Source organism: Lagopus leucura, unplaced genomic scaffold (assembly GCF_019238085.1).
Source record: "Lagopus leucura isolate 7727_CA_CO unplaced genomic scaffold, USGS_WTPT01 Super-Scaffold_100002, whole genome shotgun sequence".
Lineage (NCBI taxonomy): Eukaryota > Metazoa > Chordata > Aves > Galliformes > Phasianidae > Lagopus > Lagopus leucura.
In genome coordinates this window covers 4,425,803-4,452,402 of record NW_024962263.1, presented here as the reverse complement: position 1 = coordinate 4,452,402, position 26,600 = coordinate 4,425,803, and the positions used below count along the sequence as shown (strand labels likewise).

Sequence of the window (26,600 nt, the reverse complement as noted above, 5' to 3'; positions counted from 1 at the left end):
TTTGTAGGTTTCTCTTTCTGTGGGATGAATGATTTGTGGCCTAACATTCATGAATACGTTTCTGGTGGATCAAGCAGTTAGGCTGATCCATCATAATTGCTAAGTGGTGAGGAGGAAAAACTGGCAATGCATTAACAGTACCAGAAGAATAAGCAGTAAGAAAGGAAGAAAAGTCTTTATTAATAAAAATTCAGCAGAACTGAAGCAATAGCTGCTCATCATCACTACCTGGTTTTTAAGAAATAAGTGCTTGTGTGGAACATTTTTCCCTCCTGTAGTGTGAGACTTCAGAAGTAGAAAAAGAGTGAAAATTTGTTGTGAATTCAGCGAACTTGGCTTTCATTTGGCATAGAGAAATTAGGTTATCAGGATGTTTTGTTTCATTTCTGCAACTTGACATTAGTCTTTGTAGAAGTGCCTTTTTTTTACTATCTTGGACAACTTACCTGTGAGTTTGTTTGTTGGAGTGATGCTCCTCTTCAGAACTGGTATACAGAGGCATTGCCTAATGTTCACTGTACTGCATAAGCCATACTTAGTAACACTTGGATTGTTCACTCCCAGATTTTGGATGACAGCCTACAGATGCAGTGAAGCATGCTGTGTCATCCATTTTGTTCATCCAAGTGGGAAATAACAACTGAGGCTATTCAGGTATTAAGTCTAATTCAGAACTTGATGCTTTATTTTATATTTTTAAATGTGGTTTTATAATTGCTGTTCTATTGCAGAGCAAAGTTCCAATCATGTTAAACTTGGATTTATTTCACGGATGTTTAGTAAATAATCTCCACTTGAACAGGTTATTGTATTCTTTATGTTTGTTAACTTAAGCTTTCTGCAGCCTGTGTAGCTATTGATGAGGTATTTGACCAAGGCTTCTGGTATATGCATTCAGGTAAGAATAAACAGTTGCGCTTTCTCTTTCCACCTTGCTGATAACACTTCTCTGCCCCTTCACAAGAGTTTCTTAAACAAATTAGCAACTACTGGATGGTTGTATGAACCACACTTGTTGTGAGATAGCTTCAAAAAAAACCAAAAACCCCAACAAGCTAGAACTAAGACAAGTGTTTATTAGCTGGTAATGATGTGCATATTGTGCAGCCTTATCAGTCAGAATTCCAGTTTAGTATTTGCTTTTAGATTGTACTTTTCAAGTACTTGTGTTTGCAGTCCCAATTTAGGAGAAAAGCCTTTTTGAGGAGGCTGAGTGTGGAGAAATGCACAGAATTCCCAAACAACCTTTCTGGAGATGAGAGTCACCAGTTTTCCCTTACAACTCTGTAGTTATTAAACTGTCATTCACTGTGAAGTAGCCTGGCAGCGCAGAGAATTGAACTGGGATGTAAATCCTGTGTTTTTTCATACCCTTGCTGAAGTATTTGCCTTCGATTTCTAGTGTCACATATCCAACTTAATTTTTGCATTAGTCAATAACCTTATACACCTGTTTAATTGCTCATGTGGCAGATGTCTTTTTCAGATTCAAACTGGCTGCTAATTGGATGCTGAGGGCTTTTGGTTGATTGATACACTTCAGGTATCATTGACTTGAGATAGCACTGAGTAGTTGCAACAATATGATCTCCTGTTTCCAGAGGTTCTAAGCTGTTGATGGTCACAAGTTTGCTTTGTCTTCTGTTTCCTGGTGCTTGGGCCTGAATATCCTGCTCTGCTAGGCACAAGCAGTGTGTGAATGCCTGGGATGTGGATGTGGTGATTTTTTTGTTTCATCTGGTTTTTCTCTGCTGCTGAAACAACTATTAAAAAAATATTGAGCACCATCGTCCAAGGAGAAACGAGATCTGAAACTTCTGTAGTGAGATGGCTAAGGACATGAGGAGAGATGATGAAATGCCACCTTGTAACTTCTACAATCATGGCATGGGACAACCACCTTCACGCAGTGCCATCTTTTCAAGATGCCTTGGCAGGAGTAGAGGTTTTGCCCATCGCAGTGGAAAGTGTTCCGTGAGGCAGCAGGGTTGACAGTGGCTCTGCTGGAGTTGCTGAGGTGCCCTGTTGTATTTTGGGCTTAATGCAACATCATGCAGTGGTTCTCATCTGCAGCAGTTGTGTGCCCTGAGACCTTGTAAACTAATCTGTATTTGTGGTTTTGGCAGCTGTATATTACTGGTACTATGTTCCCTGTAAAACTTCCTAGCCTGTGTGTGGCTAAAGTTCTTAGTGATAACTTGTGACTTGCAGAATAATGCAAGATATATGACCTCATTGTGATCTTTTTCCTACCTCAGCTTCCTCGGTATCAACTCATTCCAGTTAGGCAAGTTTCTGTTTCACGTATCACTGCCATTATCAATTCCTCTATCACTTGATCACATCAAGAATGTATTATTTTCCTTATCTCAAGCTATTCATGTGTTCTACAGTCCATCTAAATTGGTTATTTTTTTCTTTCATGACACAGAGCTGGCAACTGAAAGATGAGAGCAGGACTAAGTAAATTCTGTGCGCAGGGTAATGGGAAAAAAAAATCGACCATGTGCTGTACTGGTTGTGCAATAGAATTTAGTTCTGGCAATGCTGAACTTCTTGTAATACAGAAGGCTGAACTTGAAATGGATTAAACTATGGAAGTGTAGTGGAAATACTGAGTCATGGCCTGAAGCAGTGATTAAGCACCTGGTGGGAAGGCAGGGCCAACCCGGTGATGCTCAGGTGCAAGCAATGCACATGAGTGAGTGGAAGAGGTGGAGCCAGGATCTGTTCCTTCCCAGACCTCATGTAAGGGTTGGCAGTGGAAGCAGGGGCATCCTGCTGGAGATCCCTGCCTGCTGGAGGCCTTCCAAAGGTAAGTGGTTTTTCTTCCTTTGTTTCTGCGTCCGCAGCTGCTGCATTTGGGCTTGTTCTCTTTTGCTGCAGACTAGGATCGTGCCCCTCTGCTATTATTGCTGTAGTTTCCATCACATTATAACATTACAGAATGTAAACTTTGAGTTCTAGTAACTTGTATCCTCATAACTAAAATGTATTTGTGTGGTAGATGGTTAAGCAATCAGTAAATGCATAAATAGTGATGAAGCAAGTTCAGTTTAGTCATGTAAGTGATGTAGGGCATTCTACTCAGCTGGTTTCACATGTCTCACATGTAACAAGTAATTATTTATAGAAAACTTAGGGAAGGTAGTAGAAGAGCAGACCAGATTTCTATAAATCAGATTTTTGCCAGTGTACTCTGAGGTAGGAGCTTGGGAAAGGAAGGTTATCTTTTGATCATAGTCTTTCTGGAAGTTCTTGGAAGTACTTTCTCTTCCTCCCCTGCCCTCCAATGGGGCTGTGTGCAATTTATATTTCCCTAGTGACTCATCTTGGCCAACTAGAGATATGTTCGTGTGAGCCTGGATGAGAGTACCCACAATTCCCAGATGTACAGAACAGATTCAGTGGTGAGGGGAACTAATATAAATGTGTGTACATGTTTTCTTTCTCTCAAAGCCCTACTCTTGGAGTGTATCTGCTGCTTAGATAATACGTGCTATTCACATGAACTACTTCCTTTCTTTTTATGGCACAGCACAGTATTTCCCCAGGCCTGATTGGCATGTCTGAGTTCCAACATCCCTTCCAATTTCTTTTTAGATAAATGCTTTCCTATTGCACAGTAGTTAAGTCACGATAAGGTAATATATAAAGTAGATTGCAGACTGTGCCTGAGACTTAGGTGTGTTTAAAGGCAGAGGTGGAGGATCACTTTGGAGGTGATGCTTAGTGCTGTATCATTGGGGCCCAAGAGATGGCAGCATTGGATAAGCAGTGCAGATCTGGGGCACAGCTATTCCTGCCTGTGTTTTGATAGCACTTGGTGTCTTTTGTCAGTAAGCTGGGCAGGTAGCTTTTTAATTATTGTTGATCTATATTACTGATTTAACTTAGGGTTACTGGGTTATTAGGCAAAGTGCAGTTGTATGCATTTAGTTAAATCTGCTCTATTTTAAATTATTTGCTGTCAGCGTTCTGGTCTTTACGTCCATTTAGTTGATAACTTGGCGATTGCACTTCAGGTTTTTTTTAAAGTATCTATTTTAGCTGAGAATTACCACTTTGTTAGGCTCTGTGTTGGACTCCCTTCTCAAGGAGTCTGTATTGTGGATTCAGGATTCATGTGTATATATATATAACAAAGGGTTACAATTGTTAAATTCATGAGGAGCTCTTTCCTGCTGCTTGTTTGATTTAGAGAAGTTGATGTAGGTGGTATAAGGACTCCTATTTGAAACATTAAAGATTTTTCCTTACAATTATCAACTCCCTACTTATTTTCATCAAAGGGTTAATTTTTGTTTAATAATTTATGTCAGCTGTCTTAAAGCTTTCCACTAAGACACTTGAAATTGTAGGGACAGCTGAACAAATGTTATCTGTTGAGATGCAGAACTACAGCATTAGCGAAGCTCTGAATTTAGCTAATAGGGCAAAGGCAAACTGAGTTAATGTTGCAGATTAGTAATTAATTGTTACAGCTTGATAGTGATAACATTTCAGGTAGGTAACTATTGTCATTAGTGCAGTGCTACATTTTCAATACTAGATTTTTAATTTATTCAAGTAAATTCTAAATGATGTCTAGGTCTGATTTAAATAAAAGACTATTTTTAAGGGAGAGTGTTGCTTGCTGTGAAGGCCTAGGTCAGATGTTAATGAGGCCTAGCTGAATGCATAGCTTGTGAATTTTGTTACAGTTAATTTGGGCATGTGCAAATATTTTATTTGTTATGAGTGGGCATGAACTTCTCATGTTCTTCTACAGAACTTCTGGGTTGTAGTATTTTCCACTGTTTAATTTTTTTTTTTTTTTTTTACATAATCTCTTATTATGAGTGATATTTAAGACAATGGACAACTGCAAGCTAGCCAAGAGCAACCTTTCCCTGGCAGAGTTTGGGAGCTTTTCCAGCTGTCTGCTGGAGTGAATTTGCAGGGAGGAAGCTCTGTGCTCATGGAATTGCCACAGTCTGATACAAAGTTGGAACAAGTTGGTGTGCTATTTGTATCCTCCTTCTGAAGATATGAAACTACTGTGGAATCTTCAGTCCTTCTGTTCTTTGCTGGAGGTGTTGCTCAGAGGACTATTTTGATATTAAGCAAGTTACATGTAGGCTGTTAATCTTTCGCAGAAACTCAGTCATTTCTTGATGTCTGCAGAAACAGAGGGGCTGTTAACCATGAGGGAAGTAGTGTCTCTGCATCTCGATTCTACTGCATGGTAGAGCTATATTTTAGAATGTTGGTGTCGTAGCTGATGTCTGCTGTTCTTAGAAAATTTCCTTCTCATCCTATCCTGTTTCAGTGGTATCTTTTTTTTCTGCTCATTTCAAACAGTTGTGGAAAGTAGGATAGTTCCTGTGAGCAGATGAGTTAAGCTCCCCCTGGATACTAAGCTGGCATCCCTGATACGGTCTTTAAAATAGTAATGCTTAGCTGTGATATGATGTGTCTGCAGATAAGCCTATCTGTCAGTCTTGTAAGCATTGATATGTTGCCATTTGTAGTTAACTCTGAGTGTTGGGTTTGAGGAAGAGGTTTCATCTGTGAGGGCTGCTCTGAAAGTAATGCATCCTGTTTCTGTGTCAGAGGTGGGTATCGATGGCGTGGCAGCAAAGATGGAACCTTCCTGTCAATATCCCATTATGCCTGATTGCTGTGTGACAGATGGCAGCAGAGGGGTAGGCTGACAAAATTCCTGACAAGGAAGCGTGTATGAAGCAAAGATGTGTCGTTGAATTTCTTCATGCAGGAAAAAAAACATTGATGTTTACTGTTGCTTGCTGAACATTTGTGGAGACCAAAGAGTGGATGTGAGCGCAGTGAAATGGTGAGTAGTGCATTTCAGCAGGGGTGGCAGTGGCTCACCTCTCCTGCTGCAATTCTTGACAAGCATGGCATGAAGGCTCTTGTTTGTTGCTGGCCAAAATGTGTAGCTGATGGTGATCACGTATTGGTTTCCATGAAAATAAGTAGGAGGCACTAGTTTTGGAGTGACCTACGTATTTAAACAGAAGACACAAGCATTTGTCTCGTGCGTCAAATCCCTAGCTTTGGAATTTACTTACAGCAAGAAGCTAAGCAGAAACTTTGTGTTGGATGGCTAAAAATAGGCTTCAAGTTAATCGTGCCAAAACTGCATGGCTGTTGATTGGTACAAGACACTGGTGTATAGGGTAGTGAGTTTTTTGGCATATGATTTAATAGCAGACAGATCACTTGGCTGCTGATTTTATTAGGCATCTTGGACTCTTAGCTTTTGTTGGCCAGACTTTAAGGATAGAAGTTTGCTTGTTTGTAATTGAGTCCCTAAGTGATAGTTGACTTGAAATTCTGTTGCTTGTTTATGGGCTGACATTTTTGCTTGCTGTTGTCATGCTTTGAAGGAATTGCTTAGGATTGCTGAACGTTAATCTGCAGAATCCAGCACTTGCTTGTGTTAAACTTCTTGCACTTGATGATGGCCCAGCTCTCTAATTTATATAGGTATCTCTGCAAGGTTTCTCCACACTCGGTGATGTCAGCAGCTCCTTCAAATTTCATATCATCAACAAAGTTTGAAAAACACCTTTTAGTCCTATATGCAGATTATTTATGAAAACATTAAGGAGAACTGGCTCTAAAATGGACACTTGTGGAAGGAACCCCAGTTGTGACTGGCCACCAGCCAGCTGTGATCCCATTTACTGTAACCCTTTGGGTCTGATCCATCTGCCTCACCCATTGCATTATGTTTTTGTTCAGCTGTATGCTGGCTGTTTTGTCTAGAATGATGCTGTGAGAAACAGCATCAAAAGCGTTACTGAAATCCAAAAAGATAATGTCAACAGCCTTCCCTTGATCAACTAGGTGGAGAACGTTGTAATAAAAAGAAACTAAGTTAGTTAAACAGGATTCTCCCCTCGTGAACCCATGTTGACTGTTTCCACAAATCATTTTTGCTGTGAGGTGTTTTTTGTTTAACAAACTGAAGTGTTTTTCAAATGGTCTTTGGTTCTATCCATGACTTTTGAAATGCAGAGCAGTGAAGCAGCCTCATCTTCTGTAGATATGACAATGCACTCAATCTGTGTGTTTTTATTGCTTTCAGTGGCTCCTTTGTTGAGGCTGAAGTATGTGTATGTGATGGTGACTGTAAGCTTTGCTTGTGCTGCTCAGTGAACTGGGGAGAAATCGTCATCATTTAGAAGTACATCAGCTTGATATTTCTTGTTTTCAAGCAGATTTTCAAGCAGACAGTCCAAACAGCAGGTACAGTAAGTGGAGTTCATTGCTGGGGTTGAAAGTGTTGCAGAGGAAGCTGAGAAGAGGAACTAAGTAATGTTTTCCCTGACCACCAGGTAGGGAGTAGTTTATAAGTTCATGTTTGTGACTGGCAGAGATTCCTTGTGCGCTGTCGAAATCTCTCACAGGTCGCAGCATAAAAGGCACCTGCGTGACTGATCTTTCCTTTCCAAGGCTGGACTGTTACTGCATATTTGTTTTTAGCAGATTGTCAAAAATCTCCAGTAATAAATTCATAATCTGCTGCAAATGATCAACTGTTCTTTCTCAAGTGTTTTCAAATGCGTAAACTTCATCTTTTAACAGAGTTCAAGCACACAACTGCTTTTGTTTTCTTCAGTGGGTATGGAGAACGTCTGATTCCTTTCCTCTTCATAGCAACCTTTCATGTACTTGAGTGCTGTTATCACTTCTCTCCATGGGCTTCTAGTGTCTAGGCTAAACAGACTGAATTCCTCAAAGCTTCTACCATAGCTCACATCCACTAGATGTCTGATCTCTTGTTACACTTCATTGGACGTTCTCTGGTTTATTTTCATCAATATTGAAGTGCATTAGTCTCTTCATCTGGTGTGTGCAGTTCTGGTGAAAGGATAAAAAGTTGTTTGACACGTTATTCAAAATACGGCTTCCAAACTTAAGTCCCATGACAGCTGGAATCTAGATCAAAGTCTATTAGCAAATGGCTTTTCCTAACTGGTATTTTAAAAACCAAATGGACACAGTAATGAAAGAAGGAATATCTGTGGGAGATGGCTTTGATGAAGAGCTGCTCGAGATGAAACATCTGACTTTCTGATAGCTTGTGTACTACCTTCAGCAAACATCTTGCAATATTTTTTAAATGAAGTGTCAAATTGCTACTAATTTGTAGAGATTTATTAGAGATTTAAATACTCTAAAGATTTGCTGCCATAGCTGATGTAGAGACAGTACTGTTTGTTCATAAAGGTGGTATTCTATTTTTTTCTAATTGAAGAATGTGACCTCTGAATTGAAAAGTGGAAGATTGTCACCGCACTTTTATTTTTTGCCTTTATTTCTGTATTTCACAAATAGATTCACAATGGTTTTTAGCCATTGTAGTCTAAACCCAGATTAGGTCAATGGTTTGCTGCAAAGGTGCACAAATCTTTGAAGGTACCTGTATGTGTGCATCGAGAAAGGAAGAGGAGAGAGCATAACTGTAGTGGGCAAGAGGTGGCAAGTTTTCATTTAGCACCAGAGTTTGCTTATGCTGAGAAGTACTTGAGATGTGACTGGGAAAAAAAAGAGCTTTAGACTTGAAACCCTTTTTATTTTAGTGTTTTGTACACTGTTTGATTTCTGGAGGTGTTTTGTATGACTTCAGCTGGTAAGGACTTCATCTTGTTACGAGTTCTTTGGGTATAAATGATTACATTTCTTTCTCCATGTTGTAGCAGGTTTGGATTTATTGGTGTATGTAGCTTTTATAAGTGTAAGTAGTGGTGTAAGGTGCTTTTATAGTGTTAGAGTTATGAGAAGCAGAGAAACAAATCTTAAGTTCCTGCATTCAGTGAAGAAAAAAATTTAGACGAATATTAGATCAAAATTTAACTTTGATATCAGACTTGAGGCAGTAACTCTACAAGGCTCCATAATAATGAAAATTCTTTTCTCTTTTTTAATTTGGTAAACCTTCTCTGAAAAAAATTGGAGAATTTTAGTGTAAATAGGAAGCTATTTAAGAGAAGTCTTTTAAATACCTTCTCCCACCAGTGTTCAGCAAGCTGAGAACTGTAGGAGCTGGTATAGATTTGTCTGTTGAAGTTTATCTTTGGTTTACTTACCAGCAATTCTGCTGGTTTCTTGGAATGTACTTAAAGGAGTAAGGCCTCTACAAACTATGTAATGTAATAAATGTAATATCATGGTAACTGCTGTGCTGTTAGTCACTGCTAGATGGCACTGTGTAGCTGTGCTGTCACCAAAATGATTACTGAAACCTGTATTTGAGAACTATTTAAGGTAACAGCTTAAAAATGACACTTTATTGAATTTTATTTTCAATTTAGTCACTTAATTGAACACACAAAAAGTGATCTCTTGGCTCAGGGACTTACTCTGCAGTGTTTGAAAGGATTCAAAAGTTCAGACGACCACACTAAGTGAGGTGAGGTTTTCCTGAGTTTCCTACGCAATTATTCATATGCAGAAGCACTGCATACATTAGACTTGAATAAATACCCCACAAGATTATGAAGAAGAAAATAGATCTGTTGTCACTTTAACATGGTCACAGAGAAGATGAACTAGTAAGGAGTATAGATCTCTCTTCAGATCAGGGGGGTTTGTATGATCTTTGCTAACAGGTGTTAGTGCTTGTTCCCTGAATGCTTTATTTTCACAAACTTGGCTAATAAAGCTTAAAATCATCCTAACTTTTTTCTTTGAGGTCAACAGGTCTGCTGTATCGTGTATTTAAAAGTGAGTTTATCGCGTGGAGCCTGGCAGTTCATTCACGGAGATGATGCTATCCCAATCAAGCTGCTGGGTGTGGCGTTACGAGGCTCGCGCTGTGATGCAGCTCAGATTTTCTGTGCCCAATCAGAATGGCATCAGGTTTTTTTGTTTTTTTTTTTTTTTTTCCCTGTGTCAGCAAGAGGTTTTCACTGTTCTGGAATTACGATGTACTAAGAGGTCCATTCCACTTACTGTAGTTAAAAACATATCAGATATTTTGGCAAGGCAGATTTGCATGATATTCAGGTACGTATATAAGGGAAGGTTGCATTTCCTTAAGATTTAGCTGCTTCTAACAGTAAAGGTTACCTCAGATGTAGCTTGTCCTGTGTACCATTAAAAACAAAACTGAAGAGTCTGTGTAGTGCAAAATTGTCATTTATGTTACCAGACTGCATGTCTTCTATGTGCATGTTTGAATTTTTTGGCATCATGAAGCGTTTTTTACTTTTCTGGGGGAGAGGGGACATGTGCAGTTGCTGCATACTATAGTTGTTTCCTGCTGTTATTAGTACCTTGATTTAATTCATTACAATGTATTTCTCATTTCCTGTTACCTCGCTTGATTCCCGTATGAGTGCATTAGTGATTATTTGCATTTGTACATACGCAGTGTTTTAATTTGTCTCACATTCCTGGCACTGATTGAAATCACTTGGCAGATTTGTACGTGGAATTCCAGGTGATTTACCTAGCATACACTAAAGAGAAAAGGAAAGAGATTTGGTATATCGCTTGATTGCTTTAAGTTATTAGCAGGTACTGACATGAGGGCTTATTTTGTAGGCAGATTCTGAGGAAATATTGAGCAGTTACTTCTGCTTTTTGTTGCTGCGAAACTGCTTTAAACACTTCTCACTCATTTTTCTGCTGTAACGTCTTTTGTTTTTAGTTGAGGAACTGTTCTGGCAATGGCTGCATGTCAGAAGGCAACAAAATGTTTGTTAGTGTATGATTTCCAAAATGTTGAAATGACAGCTCAGCTCACTGTCTGAGTCTGGATGGCAAAAAATGATGTTCTGAGATTGAGAGATGGAGAAGCAAAATCTGTTGATAGAACTAAATAAAAGTTTCATATTTTTAAGAGTAAAAAATACGTAATTGTAGCTGCTGATCCTTCAGTGTGATGCAGTGATTCTAAAGTAATTATGCTTCACATTAAAATTTGAAATAATTAGTTTAATATAGCTTTTCTTCTTATTTTGCAGGTTTTCATAGCATTTGGTTTGAAGCAGTAATGCAAATACTAGAATGATTTAGTAAATCAGTTGTCTCAGGTTTAAATTGTGATTTGAGAAGGCATTTACAAATGTTTTTTCTTATCCTTACTGTTAATGGACAATCAAAGGAGGACAGTTAATAGGAGCTGGAAACATTTTTCTAAACTTCAGTCTAACAGTTTGTTTGTTTTTTTTAAACTCTGCATCTGTGAACAGGGATTGGTTTTGTTTTTGTGAGATCCCAGATGTGAAGAAATGCCAGCAAATCAGCACCTTGCCCACTGTAAAATTGCTCTAACCTTTTATAGTGACTTTTTTACACTTCATTAACACAGTCTAGATTTAAAAACAAAAAACACCAGTTCCATTCCTGTTAACATCAATTTGACATTGTGAATCAAGAAGACATTTTGATCTGTAGAGAGTGTGGGGCTACTTAATGTTTTGTCAAGGTTGAGTGTGTGACTGAAGAAACAGCGTGGCGTTTGAAACCACGTGGTATTCAGTTCCTTTGGAGGCATTTTGGGATTTAGAACGTGTGCCATCTGTGTTGCAGACCATATTCTCAAACTGGTGCCTAAAAGGAAAGATTTGAAGCATGATGAGTTATATGGATGTAAGATGTGTTTTAGGTTGAATTACTTTTGTATCTCTCTCTAAAAACACAGTATTGTTTTAACCTTTACTGAGTCTGCTTGGTTTTTGACATCCCTTTCTCTAGTATTGTTTCACAGGTGTTTTTATAGTTACGTTTAGAAAACATTGTCTTTTAAAGTGAGATAACAATAAAGAACAGAGTTTTCTGTGGCAAATACTTCAGTTGCTCCAAAAGTAATGCTTCCTATATTTCCATGGACACTACGGCAGATACAAAGAGCACAGTAGCACTGTTTGATAGAGCTAATTCTCAGCTACAAAACCTGGTTTTTCAACGTAGTCCCTGCCACTGGCTGATTTGCATGGAAGAGCTGACTGAGACGTTACCACTTTGTGATGTGACAGCTATGCACTATTGTCTGGAATGTAGCTTCTCGTTTGCTTCAGTGTCACCACTGCTGAAATGTACCACCCACTTCCTCCCTGTGCTTGCATCCTCTGTTTGGTCTCCGTAATTTTTTCACGTGAAGGAATTCAGTGATGCACCTTTGTTTCTTACAGACTTCAGTGCCAGAAGCCATTTTGTCAGACTACCCCTCTGCTGCCCTCTACTGCATGGCAACAAAAAGTAACGGGATATTGGTGGGAAAACTGAACCCATATTGCCATACCACTGACATTCATCTCTGACTTAATAACATAGGATACGTTACATTCAGAGCAGCCCTGGTAAAAGTCTGTTAAAATAGGCTTTCTGTCCTTGCTTAAAGAGACATTTTATCTGCTACTACAGAAATTCAAAGGTGAATGTATTATCCAAACAGTTGTTTATAAACTTTTTGCTATATGTTGTAGATTCCTGAGTTAAGTCTAATTAGCTGAGTGTGTTACTGAAGCACCTCCTGGAGGTAAGGAGGTCAATAGCGGCAGCTTCTTTTCCTTTGACTATACAGGGGGTTTTGTTGTTAGCTCAGGCACCTGAAAGGTAGTTATGGTCATTGGCATGAGCACCATTCTTTCCATGCTACTTCTTAACACAGTACGACCTCCTCCACCCCTTTTTTTTAATCTAATCTTCCCTCGGATTGCACAAATCCTTTGAATGTTTGGCTAGCCTCAGAATTCTGAAGGTTTTTTGTGAGTATAGGAAAGCATGTGAAGTGTGTTAATAATTTACAGTGGAAAGCTGCATGGTGGGGATTAAAATATCATTTTAAGGCCAGCCGAACTTTCGAGTTTTTATTTTTCTTTATTTAGCTGAGATTGTTGGGAGGACACAGGACTTCATTTTGAGCTCATTGCTTCTGCTTTGGTCTTAGTTAAAAATGCTTTAGTTGATAAAACAGTCTTTTAAAAAGTTGTGTTGTAACAGGTGTAATTGCTATGCTAGTTGTGCCTTACAATAATTTTCAGTTTGTATCTGTAGATCAGCACTAAAACAAATAAGCAGCTGTGCTGTTCTTTCGTGTTTCCTCTACACTTTAGTTCTGGAGGGCTCTGTGCTTCTGATAATAGATGGTAGCAGACTTATTGGACTCTTGCTACTGCTGAAATGCTGTGTTTGGGAAAAGGCAGATTGAGATAAGTTCTTTAATATCTGTAGACTGTCTTATCCTTTTCTTTAAAACAAAACACAGATTGGAAGACACGTGGGATGTTGCTGATCTTATATTCCATGAGTGCCCAAGCTTTTGGCTTGACTGGGCAGCACTGAATGTGGTGGAATTGTCTTGATCTGCATAATGTAGATTGCTTTGTAAGTAATGCCTCCTATTTAAATCCATTGAAACTGCATCAGGTACGAAGAGCACAGTAACACTGTTAATAATAGAGCAAATTCTGAGCTACAAAACACTACTTTTTTCAACATAGTCATCACCATTAGCTTTGTGTTTTTCCAGCAATGAGAGCCTGCATTCTGTGCTCATAAAAATCTGCACCAGCAGAGGTGACCCACTGTTGCCACTGCTAAATCACACTGCCCACCACCTCACTGAGCTCACATCCACTGATTTTCACAATCATTCAGCAAGCATCAGTAAATATCACTGAGTGGGTGAAATTTCCTCTGCATGGAGGAGTTTCAGTAATAAATCTTTGCTTCGTCCTCGCTTGCATATCAGATACCATTTTGTCTTTCTGTCCTTCTAATGCCCTGTGTCATGTAGCAGTGAAATGTAGTGGAATATTGGTGGGAATGTACAATCTCTACTCCCATACCAGCAACATCTGCCTTTGATGTTATGGGCCAACACAATACTATAGGAGGCATTACTTCTGGAAGAGCTCTGGAGCTCTCATAGAAATACGTAGTATAATTAATGTATGTAAGTAGCAAAACATTTCAATTTTTAATGTTTTTTTATTAAAATGTGAAGAAAGAGAGCAATGTAACCCTAAAGCTAGTGGGATGTTTGACCTTGTGGTGCAGGGCAGAGGCAGGGCAGGCTGCACTGCCAGGACGCAGTGCTGGACGTGGCTGGAGCAGATAAATGCTACTGCTGTGCAATGGAGTTTTGAACACGTTTGATGAACAGGTGCTTGGTTTACCACCAAAAATACACTTTTTTCCTATGAAAAGAGTATTTCTATTAGTTTTCCCTCAATGTAATGAACTTCAAGTATTTATAATCGTTCCATATTGTAAGTATAATAACAGAGTGTTTTCAGTGCTGTGTGAGAACGGGGAAGATGAGGCAGTGGTACATTGGGTGCGTTGCACCATTACTGACAGGCAGTTCTGTCTGTTGTTGAGTAAGAGGCATGATTTATTTAACAGAAGTATTTTTTTGCATTGACAGATACCAGGTTATGTCTGGGCTCCAGTCCAGCAGATTACGACTACACATTAAAACAGCAACAACAAAAAACCAGCAGATTTTGAATGTAATGTAAGATGTTCCAGTGTAAAATGTTATCGGGGGGGAAAAAATGTGAGTTCCTGCTTACCCTAAAACCAAGTTGGTATTTTATTTGGTAATCCGGGCTGAGGCAGCCTGTACTCTGTTTATACTGTTCCCACAAGTACCACTTATGAAATGCACTCTGTTTCTGAAGTGACCAGACACAAATACCTGCTAGGGATTGCCCTTGAACTTTTTTGGTTACTTCAGCACCCGAGCGTCAGATTATTGTAACAGAGCATTGCGGTGCCTTTTGGAATACCTGTTCTGAAGCAGTGAACTTCTTGGTGGCTACACTGAATGTTTGGTGACTGAATGAAGAAGTGTAAGTTTTTCAGGAAAGATTGTAATTGGTGATCTGCATGAGGAGCAGTTCTGTTTTCTTCAGGTTTCAGTAAGAATGGTCAGACAATTTAAGTTTCATATAGAAACATCCCTGTGAGCTTTTCATAATACATGATCCATTTATATATAGATATTAATTAGCAAGTGGTAAGAGAAATACAGCTGGATGGGATTAGAACATCTGCTGACCTGAAATGGGTGCATGTATTCACTATTGACCCTGTATGTCTGGCTCCAGGTAGCAATCTTTCATTTTCACATGCTGATAGTAAAAATAAATCAATGATTATAAATGCATACTCTGAATGATCTTCAAGCATTTGGATTTTAAACATCATCAGATGAATTTGAATAGGAGTGCGTAGTGCTTTTTTCTTCCTTATTTACATGCAGTATGTGCAGGTTAAATTTTCAGCACTAGTGGATAAGACAGGTTGACTTGTATTCTTCCTGCTTGTGAGCCTTTAAAGCAGTTCAGTTACGGAGTTAAGATTCTGCATGGTTCGATGTGCACTGAGTTGTCCTTTATCTGGAACAAATGGTTTCAATTCTGTGTTCCGTAGTTGAGCATATACATGCAGTCATTCTTAGAAATTATTAATGTGCTGCAGGAAGGTGTAAGTCATTGTACGTCTTGGCAGTCACAAAGCTCTCCTCTTTACTCAGAAGAAATGTTTTTGAGCTCCGTGACCTTCCAGAGATTTGATTCTAACCACAGTCTCCCTTCCCTTAGTTTAAGCTATGTATTTTTAAGGCTTCAGGCAGATTGTAGCTTGCCTGAACAGTGCCTTTAATGGTTTGGGTTGGAAGGAACTTTGGAGATCATCTAGTTCCAACCCCTTGCTATAGGCAGTCACCTCCCTCTATACCAGACTGCTGAAAGCCACATCCAGCCTGGCCTTGAATGCCTCCAGGGGAGGGAACATCCATAAAGCTGGCTGCGCAGTTTGGTCCAGTGTCTCACCACCCTCACAGTACAGAATTTCCTCCTAATATCTTCCTACCCTCTTCCAGTTTAAAACCTGTTCTCATTATCCTGGCTCTACAAGCCCTTAGAAAAATCTCTCCTCAGCTTTCCTGTAGGCCCCGTTCAGGTATTAAGACTTACACATATGTGTATAGTTACTATAATTATTGACAAGAAAGTTAAGTGATAATTTTTTCTTTAATGTACTGCTCTGTTAACTGCTTTTTACAATAACAGAACTAAATTGTAGAATCACAGGATAGTTTTAAGTTGGAGGGAGCTTTTAGGGAAAACACCCTAGTTAGTTCCAACACCCTTGCTTGGGCATGGTTGCCAGCAATTAGATCAGGCTGCCTAGAGCCCCATCTGACCTGGCCTTGAGCATCTCTAGGGATGGGGCATCCATAGCTTCTCTGGGCAGCTTGTTTCCCTGCTTTGCCACTCTCTGAGCAAAGAATTTCCCTCTAATATCTAACCTAAATCTCCCCTCTTGTAGTTTGGAACTGTTTCCCTCTGACTATCACTATTGGACTGCCTAAAAAGTTGGGTTCCATCCTGCTTTTAAGCTCTATCTAAAAAATGAAAGGCCCATTGTCCATGTCACCAATGAAGATATTGAACAGTGCTGATCCCAGTGATAGACCCTAAGGGGCACCACTCATTGCAGGTCTCCACTGTGTACATAAAGTTGACCACAACTATTTGAGTGCAACCACTCAGCCCATTCCTTATCCTCTGAATGATCCATCCATCCAATCCACATCTCTCCAAGTTGGAGATGATGGTGTTGCATGGGACACTATCAAAACCTTTGCCGTGTATTCACTGGTTAGAAGACTGAAAAATGTCATGATACATCTTATTAGTCTCAGTATGAGAAGTAAAAGTCTTAGGCACAGATCTGCTGGCTGTACAACTGTGTTCAGCTCTAAAATGTTCAGATAATGAACACTTTTTTTAAAAATAAAAAAAAAACCTTTAATTTTGAGGGGAAAAAGTTTTCTGTTTCTATTCTAAATTAAAAAAGTTTACATGAGTTTAACTGCATCTACTTTGTTGTTTGAATTTGAGTCTGAAAAAAATGTTATCCCATTGCTGCTGTTTTCACTCAGTGTCTCAGTCGATTCACAGGAATTCCATCACTTTGTAGTAACTGAGCATTCAGTGTGGAATTTTGCTGTGAACCAGTGGTGACTCATTTTGCTTGTTTTGAACCAATAGTTGATGACCGGTTAAACAGAGAACAGGTAACTTTCTAGCTTGCATTAGATTTATCACCTAATAATAGAGTATTTTGAATATGGAAGTTTATTGTTAGGTGGTCTGTTCTAGTCTTGTGTTGTGTTCCATTTGTAGTGGCTGTGGGGATACCTTGCAAATTTCCTCCTGGAAAGGTTCAGCCATAGGATTATTCAGGTACTTCTGTTGTTTTATATTGACTGGCAGCCTATTTTTCAACTGTCTGCAGGGCAAAAAGAAATTCCTCACCTCTTCTTTTCTCTCATCTTACCTGCTTCTAGAAAGAAACAAATACTGCTTTGTCTTAAGTAGAGTTTTACAGCAGGAGTTGCACGTGTGTCATTCTTAGATTCCATACAGCTCTTTCTGTGCAGTTTTTCCTTCCTGTTTCTTATAAGCATCAGATAATGATCATTGCAAATGTGTAATTGTTACTGTCTGCCTACAGAGTAAATTTTTCTGCACAGTAATAACTCCGAGTTCTTTTCAACCAGTGTTAGTGTGCCTGTTGCTATGGTGTGACAGCATGACCTACATTTAAGAAAGCCCTCTGGGTCTGTCTGGTTCATTACTGTCTACTTGTAGATGCTTCTTCATGGATGTTTAGTTGAGATGCTTTTGCCAACCTCTGGGGTTTCTTTTCTGCAAGATTTTGGTAGGGTGGTTTGCAAATGCATAGTCTCTGCAGTACAGGGCCTGCTTAATGAACAGTATCTATCCAGAGCATAACTTTAAGCATCCTTCTGTCTCCTGTATTGGTGTTGGTTTTATTTATTTGTTTTTGTCACTGAGCTTCATGTTGCTCTGGGTTGTTAGATGAAAGCACAGGTAGATGTATTCTGACAAATGAAGTGCTCTCTATTCTGAAGTCTACTTAGGAGGGTATTTTCACTGAACTGTTGGAAGTGGGTTTCTAATAAGATTCAGAGCTGTTTCCCAAAACAGTTGGAGTGGGTTTTTTTTCCAGTAGCAAAGGAGACTGCCTTGTATTTTCTTCTGCAGTACAGTTGCAGGCTCTTTACTGTGACTGGTGTAACTTTGAAAAGCAGTACTTAGTTTTTAAGTTAACTAATACTGCTTCTATGTGGAAGCCAGTCCATCAGCCTGTATGGTTTGCAGTGCTATTAATATTAATGCTCTTTGTCACTTAATAGTTAAAAGGTTAAGCAGTTCACATCAGGGGGTGGAAGGGACAAAAGCAGTTTGTGTCTTGTCAATTTTAAACTTCACATATCAGTAAATCATTGCAGCAGCCTTGGTTATCAGTTGTTTGCACAAAATAAAATGGTGTGGGGGAGCGGAGGAAAACTGTTAGGGTTCTGTCCGAGGGGACCATCTGCTGTAGTTCCCAGTGTTGTCAGTGAGATAAGGGATAAGCTGTGTAAACAGAGGTACCACAAAAAAAGGTCTGGTCCTGTTCAGAGAGGCATACGTATGGTTTGGGCTTGGGTTGATAACAGCCTTAGGAAGTCGAGGGACTTAGAGTACAAGTCTGTCAGGCGGAGGAGTGATGTATTTAATCTGACGTTCCAGATGTAGCTTATTAGCCTGAGTTTGCCTTTGGACTGCCTTCCTTAGCTTTCTCCTGATTTGTTTGAACTTCTACAAATAGAAAATATGCACGCATTGCAAAGGATTTATAAAATACTGATGCCTTTTCTTACCATAGTAACCTTCACTAGCTGTTTTAATAATGCTTTATCAACAAAACCAGATGATTTTAAGAATAAATAGTGTAGCTATTGAATGTTTTTGGTTTTGAGAGCAAAAACAGATGATCACTTCCTAGATTAAGTGGGCCTATATGAACAAAAAGTGTCCAGGAACGTTTTTGACTATTCACCTGACCGCAGGTATCCCTAACATGTTTGGGAGCTTTGGAAAAGTCTGAAATAGGAACAGGTTGTCTCAAATAGGGGGATACCTGAGATTTTTCTATTGTCATACCTAGGCTGTAAGTTGCAGCAGTGTGGGGGGCAGGTGTCTCTTTGGTTGCCAGTCCTTCTGCAGTTCTGCTAGTATAGAATATGTTGCTGCATGTGTGAACTAAACTTAAATCTCTTTGGGCTGATACAGATGTCTGTTACTATAATCCATTCCGTCTGAAATTCCTCTCTTGGCATCTATGAGGTATCTGGTGTTACAGTCAGTAACATACTGGAAGATAGTGAGGAGATTTGCTTTTAAAAAGAGTTGAACTTATTTTTACCTATCGCTTTTTAGCATCCTCTCGCATCAGTCTGGGGCAAGTGTGTGTTTGCAACTTGGTATTTTTTGGTTAATGTTACGATGCTTTTGCTAAGGTACCTGGAGCTGTCTGTAATCACTACTGCGGGCCTCTTGTGAAGATAGTGCCTGGAATAATGCTCTTGGTGAGAAAGGGTATGAGATGCTGCCTGGAAATTGCATTTAATCTGCTACTTGCCCGGGACTGTCTCCTTTTCCATCATGTGAACTACCCTCTTTAGTGACTATAGAGAAGGTGATTTCTTTGCCAGTGATGATGTGAGAAAACTGAAGAGATTCTTACAACTTCTCCTTGCTAAATGCTGGAGTATGACATGCGATGTTGGGGGAGTGTTAGCTGGAGTGGATGCTGGCCCATGGGTATGTGGTATTTCTCCTTTGGCTTGTGGTGAACTGTACTCCAGGGGGATTGGAAGAACTTGAGGTGCTGAGGTTTGGAGCAGGCTGGAAGGTTGGAGTTTTATCTGTGGGAAGAAGGGGAGGCAGGGGATGTCAAACTGTTGTGGAGAGGAAGTTAAATAAAATCCAGAGAAAAGCTTGAACATGGTTGATCTATGTGACAGTTGTATAAGATGTGAACATTTATACTAGTTATTGGAAAGCCACTAAGGGCATAAATGTGACATTTTCCTAACTTTGAGATCTGTCAACAAGTCCAAAATGATTCTCTTTAAAATGTGTATGGTTTGTTCTCTCATTAGTGCTCATAGACCTTTCTGTGCTGGGCTTGCCTAATCTCTTTGTCGCACATGGAAGTAAATATTGTCAGTTTATGGTAAGGTTTGTGTGCAACTCTTCAGAGGTGTTCAGTGACAGGCTAAGATGCACCATGCACAAACTGAAATTGTTCAGTGTTGGGTCCAGAGGAGGGCACTGAGATGATCAGAGGGCTGGAGCACCTGTCCTGTGAGGAAAGGTTGAGGGAACTGGCCTTGTTTAGCTTGGGGAAGAGAAGGCTCTGGGAAGACCTCATTGTGGCCTTCCGGTACTTGAAGGGAACATATGAACAGGAGGAGGAATGGCTATTTATGAGGGTGGATAGAGGTAGGACAAGGGGGAATGGTTTTAAACTGAGACAGGGGAGGTTTAGGTTAGATATTAGGAGGAAGCTTTTCACACGGTGGTGAGGCACTGGAACAGGTTGCCCAAGGAGGCTGTGGATGCCCCATCCCTGGAGGCATTCAAGGCCAGGCTGGATGTGGCTCTGGGCAGCCTGGTCTGGTGCTTGGCCACTCTGCACATAGCAAGGGGTTAGAACTGGATGAGCACTGTGGTCCTTTTCAGCCCAGGCCTTTCTATGATTAATTTAGTTTCCACTGTAAGTAAGTTCTAAATCAAGGTATCTGTCATCTTCTGTTTACCTAAAATTTTCTCACAGTATAAGTTGCTTTAAAAATGAAGGGGGGTGTGTGTAGACCACAGATCTGTCTGATGGTTGCTGAAGAGGTGTAGAAATCTAGGGGGATGCTCACTGATGAAGAAATAATCTTTAGGACAGCTCCTTTTTTAATATTCTTTCCCCTTGTATATGTCATCTTTTCTTCATACTGACTTCCGAAACCGTTGTCCAAAAGATGTCACAAAATGCCATTTGTGCTTTTTTTTTTTTTTTAAATAACAAAAAGTTTTACACAGTGAACAGCTTTGAAGTGGTAAACTTTATGGAACTGGAGAAGTCTTCTCACCATGAATTTCAGTTAGTTGTGATTTGTTTTACTTTATTAGGTTACTGTATCCTAAGGCAGTTAGTGCTTGGAGAACTTCGCCAGCAGAGAAACAAAACTATCAGGTAGTGAGAATGCATGGTCTTAGTCTTCCCTTCACTGATGTTCCAAATGGTGGCCTTCATTTTCAGTTTATGGTGGAATTGAAAGAAGGAGGAGATAAGCACTCTGAGCCTTGCTTCATGGTAGCCCAGATCATGTTTTCGGTACAAGTAGAAAGGTGGACTGCAGGAGTAAGAGTCTGGGGGGTGGTGGTGTAGATGGGGCAGGGGTTTCTCTGTAAGGGGAGAATTGCAGACTATTCTCATGTGGCCTCATCAGGGAGGAAGGATTTAAGTTGGATGTCGGGGAAGTTCTTTACTATGAGAATGGTGAGGTGCTGGAACAGCTGCCCAGAGAGGCTGTGGATGCCCCGTCCCTGGAGGTGTTCAAGGCCAGGTTGGATGGGGCCCTGGGCAGCCTGGGCTGATATTAAATGGGGAGGTTGGTGGCCCTGCATGTGGCAGGGGGTTGGACATTCATGATCCTTGAGGTCCCTTCCAACCCAGGCCATTCTGTGATTCTGTGGCAGAGGTTCCTGGAGAGGAGAAAGGAGGAATAGTGTATTGGGAATAGGTGGGAGGTCTGAGAGAGGTTGGCACACTGTGAGTCTGGTCTTTTTTGTTGCTGTCGGTGGCCCACTTTGTTGAAGGTATGTATGATTTGACAGAAAGATCAATAAATGCAGTTAAATGAATATACTTCCCCATTTGAAGACCAAAGAAAGTAGTTTGCTGTTTTGTAAGTTGTTAAACGTGTATAAGCTGTTGTAAAGTTGGTGACACATTGAACAACTGCAGGTTTAACTCTCCGGAGACAGCTTGTATTGGAATAGGTGCTGTAGGTAGTTGTGCTTATCGTGGTACAGGGCCTGATGTCTGTTCTAGGGAACCTGGAGTGCTGTCAGCCTCACCGGTTCCCACCCCAGTGCAGTTCTACCAGTACGTGGGCACATTACTTAAAGTGTGAGCTATATAGTGCCATAGCACTGGATACTATTTCCAATGTACCAGTCTTTTAAGTGTGGCATAACTAATTTGTTCATGTATTGAATGGCTCAGGATTTTAACAGTAATGGCAGCATTGTGGTCTAGATGCTTCATTTCATGCCGTATGTCCCACTTGTAATTAAATTCTGAAATGTGCTTGCATAATGATTCAGAAGAGCTTTAAGTATTTCGCTGCACATCAGCTAACTCTTTTGACTAGATTATTCAGCACCTTGTTTTAAAGACAGATGATGTGCCAAGAGTCTTTTGGAATTCAAGTTGATTACTTGCAATTAGAAAGCAGTACTCAGGTATTAACAGACTGCACACAGTGATGCTTGAGACCAAATGAAAAGACTTGCAACTCCAGCTTACCATACCACAAAGCATTCACTTTGTCACACCTGTGTGTTTAATAGCTATCAGATGCATCCAATCTTAACCAAGTGTAACTGAGATAACCTATCTGAGCTTGTAAGTAAATACACAAAATGCTGGATGTATTTTTGGAAATTGACTTGGACACTTGAAGCCTGTTGGCCCTGCCTGGGAGGGTGGAGGTTGTGGCAACTGTAAGTAAACATGGCTTTCCTTTCTTCATGTCCCATAATGTGAACTAAAAGATAGGGGGGAAAAAAAGCTGTTCAGTGATCTAATAGAGAAGTTTTATTTGATCGTGAAGCTGTTCATTCGGTATAGCTAAGCTTGCAGTGACCCACTTTTTTTTTAGAGAGGTAATATATACGTGCAAATACTTAGCATGCTTTGTTTCTGACTCTTGCAGGCAGACGTCTGCCTCACATTTTTCCTCCTGTATAACATCAACTTGGGCTTAAACAAACAAAATAATTCCCATATCACTGCCAAACAATAATCCAGAAAAGTAGAAAGCCCACCCAAATGTACCATTAGTTCACTCCGCACATGTAGGTGTGTTTGGCATTAGAGATCTTCCTGACATCAGCAGTTCTTCCAGGAGCTGAGCGTTGCTTAAGACAGAAGACTCCAGTTTAGGAGCTTGTACTTGTCTCTATGTATCATGTCTGACAAGTGTCCTTTGAAATTGTGCTGGTTTTTGTCATTCATGCACCAAATGATGCCGCAGGATTTGCTTCTTTCCAGTTAATGCCGTAGGCAGCTTAGTGGGGAGTCTCTTTAGCAGTGCTATGCGAAGGATTAAATGTTTTTTTTATAAATGTATAATAAATTAGCTTCCTTATTTGGAAAGTACAGTCAGTTAAATAACAAAGCAGCTTGGGGGAGCCTTGCTTTTTTTTTTTTGGAGAGTTCAGTTTTAGTGTGCGCTATCTGAACTTTTGCTTTCGAATAGCTCAATAATGAATGCCACTAGAATCGGATTGCAGTTGCTATGAAAAATCAAGGCCTGCAGTTTCTTGTTCTAAAAGCACGTGCTGTTTGATGTGTCTGAATTTTGAATGCATTTTCTAAGGGTTAGTCAAATGAAGCTTAAGAGACGATTGAAAATTTGCTAATTCATGAACCACTAAAATCATATTTTTGTTTGGTGGTGTTGAGCTACCAAAGTTATTTGTGCCTGAAGAAATTCTGTCTATACAATGAGTTATTGAATTGTGTAGTGTTTTTATTAGAGATATGCACGCCCTGTTCTCTTTCATGGCTCCATGTCCTTCCTCAGTTTGTGCAAGGCAGAAGGGCTAAGGTGCTCATTGCTGAACAGCTAATATCCTCTAGTTTTGAATGTTAGCTGTTTACATCACAAATTTTACTGTGAGATGCTGTCTGTTAAGTGCAAAAGACTTTTATTGCTGTATTAAGTCTCTTGAATTCAAAAACAATGCATCTTGTGTTCATTAAAAAAAACCAGCAAACACAAAACATCCATCTGTCCTTAGTGAGTGACTGTAGTTGTGCACCAAATTCCCTGTGAGTTCCTCAGAATTGTAGGTTATATGTAGGTTACAGAATTTCTCCTGTAAGCTATCCGAACTGTGGGAGAGGTTTACTTGATTTATTTTCTTTGGGATTAATAAACCCTGAGGTAACAGGGTAAAATAAGCACTTTCTTCATAGCTACGGCATCCAAATACAAAGTAGTAATAACAGGAGAGTTGTTGGCCTCCCTGCTTGCCATCTGTGGTAGCCAGCTGCTTGATTGCTTTGTGTTGTAGGAAAGACGTGCCTGGGATATGTTTTGATATGAAAAGCTGGCATTTGGAAGCCTGATGTCCAGTAACTCGCAGTGCTACTATGGCCTGTCTGTGTGGGGCTGGTGTCTCCTAATTGAACATACTGAGTGTGAGGAATTCAAATGCCATTGTCTACACTGACCTTTGGAGGAGGGTTAAGCCTGCCCTTGGGGGGAACAGCACTTTCCATTACATCTCCTTACAGTGATAAGAAGTAAATGGCTGAACTTGTGTGCCTGTAATGGCTTGTGCTTGTTTCATCCGAAGCAGTGTTACCATCACACTGATGGTTGGTTGTTGCTGAGCAATAGGCGAGCAGCTGCACGGTGCTGAGCTGCTGCTGGGGTAATCCACAACTGGGCTTCTCCAAGAGCAGGCCTGGGTGATGTGCAGGGACCAAGGCTTGAATTCTCGCTTCTTTGCTCAAGGCAGCCCAGTGGGATGGCCTTTGGGATAGTCCTGTTGATCTTCTGCTTGGCCTAACAGAGCTGTTCTGCTCACATGCCTGCTCTTTGCGCTGCATCCGCACGTGGCTGGGGGTAAGAGCATCCAGGTAATCACCGGGCCACAGTTTCTGAGATGATGTGGTTTTCATGCTGTTGAGGAGGAAGTGGAAGGAGAATTGCCCATTGGCTTTTTGTGTGAGGATGGAGAACTCCAGGTGAGGTGCAGTAATAAGCAGTTGGAGGCAGTAATACCTCAGCTTACTCTTGCCTGAATGTTTGCAGGCAGATGTGGCGTAGGCAGCACCTGAGGGCTTTCTTCAAAGGTCCTGGGATTGTTTGCAAAGAATGTAAGTGAAGGAGGAGCACCCTGAGAAGGGGAGGGTTCACAGCACACTGCTTTTTTTTTCCTGTGAAATGTGTGAACGTGTTGTTTTCTTGTTTGAAAAGTGAAGGATAAGGTGTTTTGTTTTTTTCTTAATACTATAACAAAGGTCAGGATTGCAAAAACTAAAATGTTAGTTTTTGCTTCTCTGTAAAATAACAACAAAAAAAAGGGTGATTTTGATCAGTGTGTTGTTTTGTGTTGTCGTTTGTATTTCCAAGTTGGCCATAGTTCATTATTCTGTGCTTCAATGTAGTGCTTGTGGTCACTCTTAAAGTGAACCAGTGCATGTTGCACTCTTCTGTGAGTTCTCTCCTTTTTAATTTAACAGTCCTCATTATTAAAGTTCTGCTATGAGAAGTGTTTGTCAGAGTTGTGGTCAGTTACATTTAATTAGGGAGCTGTGGGGAAAAAAGGTGGTTTGATTAGAGAACAATCGATGGGAATACTCAAAAATGAGAATTTCTTTTCCTGTTACAGTAGGAACATTAGAAGAAATGTGGATGTTTCACAGCTGCATATTATTAAGGCTACAGTACACACTAAGACAAAAAGCTAGCATGTAAGATACAGTTCTTTTACATGCTCTGTAAATTGTGGTCAAGAAGCTTACAGCTGCACCTGTCTTGGAAATGAAAGATTGAGGAATAATTTCTGTGTTGAGAGAGAGGACAAGGCAAGATACAACCTGCTGGTCAGTAAGCAGCTTAGTTTGTAACCTTTTTTTTTTTTCCTGAAATATCCTAGGTGCCACTCTGCTATAGCAGTAGACAAAAATACTTGCTGTGCCCAGCATGTCAGTGATAAAGTGGATGAGATGCACAAGGCTCTTTTAGTGTGTGGTTTTTTCTTTTTTTGTACCTACACCTATGTATGAATTGAAATGCTGTTAAGGGAAATTTGAGGTAGTAAATCTGCTGAATGAAGACTGATATTTGTGTTATTTCAAACTGTTGTGTTGTCTAGTGTAGAAAATCAGACTATTCTATCTAGCTCAGAACCCCTAACATGATGTATTTGATGTTAGAAGCTTGAGCAAGTTGTGCTTCTCTGCTATAGTAAGATACAAAGTGAGTAGCTTTACATAACTGTGCTTAAGCTTGAGTCCTGGTGTCTTACTTTTAAAATCAGGATGGTGTTCCCAGCTGTTACAGAGTATCAGAGTTGTCCTGAAGATGATTGCAAGTGTAGAAGTGGTGTCATTTTGATTAATGATGAATCAAGATTTTGCTGAATTTTATGCCATTGCTATTCCGACCAACACAACTGTTCACAATTACAGTTGCTTAAAGGAAAATGGATTTCATTTTTAGCTTTTTTTCTTCTGAATTTGCAGTGTTTGGTTGCGTCAAGAGTTACAACTTGGTTGGCAGAAAAATGAAGGCTTTGGCCAAAGAAGGAAAATATGCTACCTTTTTCAAGGGTGTAAGTTTTTAATGTAAGTTTTTAATTTCTAGGCTGTTCTTCAACTTCATTGAACATCTAGCACCAAATTAACATAAGATGAAGAATGGGATGGAAGATAGCCACACTGATAGTTCAGGTTAGGGTTAATATAGA

At 40.0% G+C, this 26,600-nt stretch overlaps 1 protein-coding gene across 3 annotated transcripts in view; it reads left to right on the top strand.

Moving 5' to 3' along the window:
• CDKAL1 (CDK5 regulatory subunit associated protein 1 like 1) overlaps positions 1-26,600 on the top strand; it is a 361,527-nt gene that overhangs the window by 8,784 nt on the left and 326,143 nt on the right. The window contains exon 1 of one of the 3 annotated variants that reach the window (XM_042869785.1): positions 14,788-14,819. The exons of the other annotated variants lie outside the window; for them this stretch is intronic. Within the exon in view, the coding sequence (XP_042725719.1) occupies positions 14,810-14,819 (10 nt within the window). The 5' untranslated portion in view covers positions 14,788-14,809. Of the gene's footprint in view, positions 1-14,787; positions 14,820-26,600 lie in introns of those variants that run through there. 3 annotated transcript variants of the gene reach the window in all.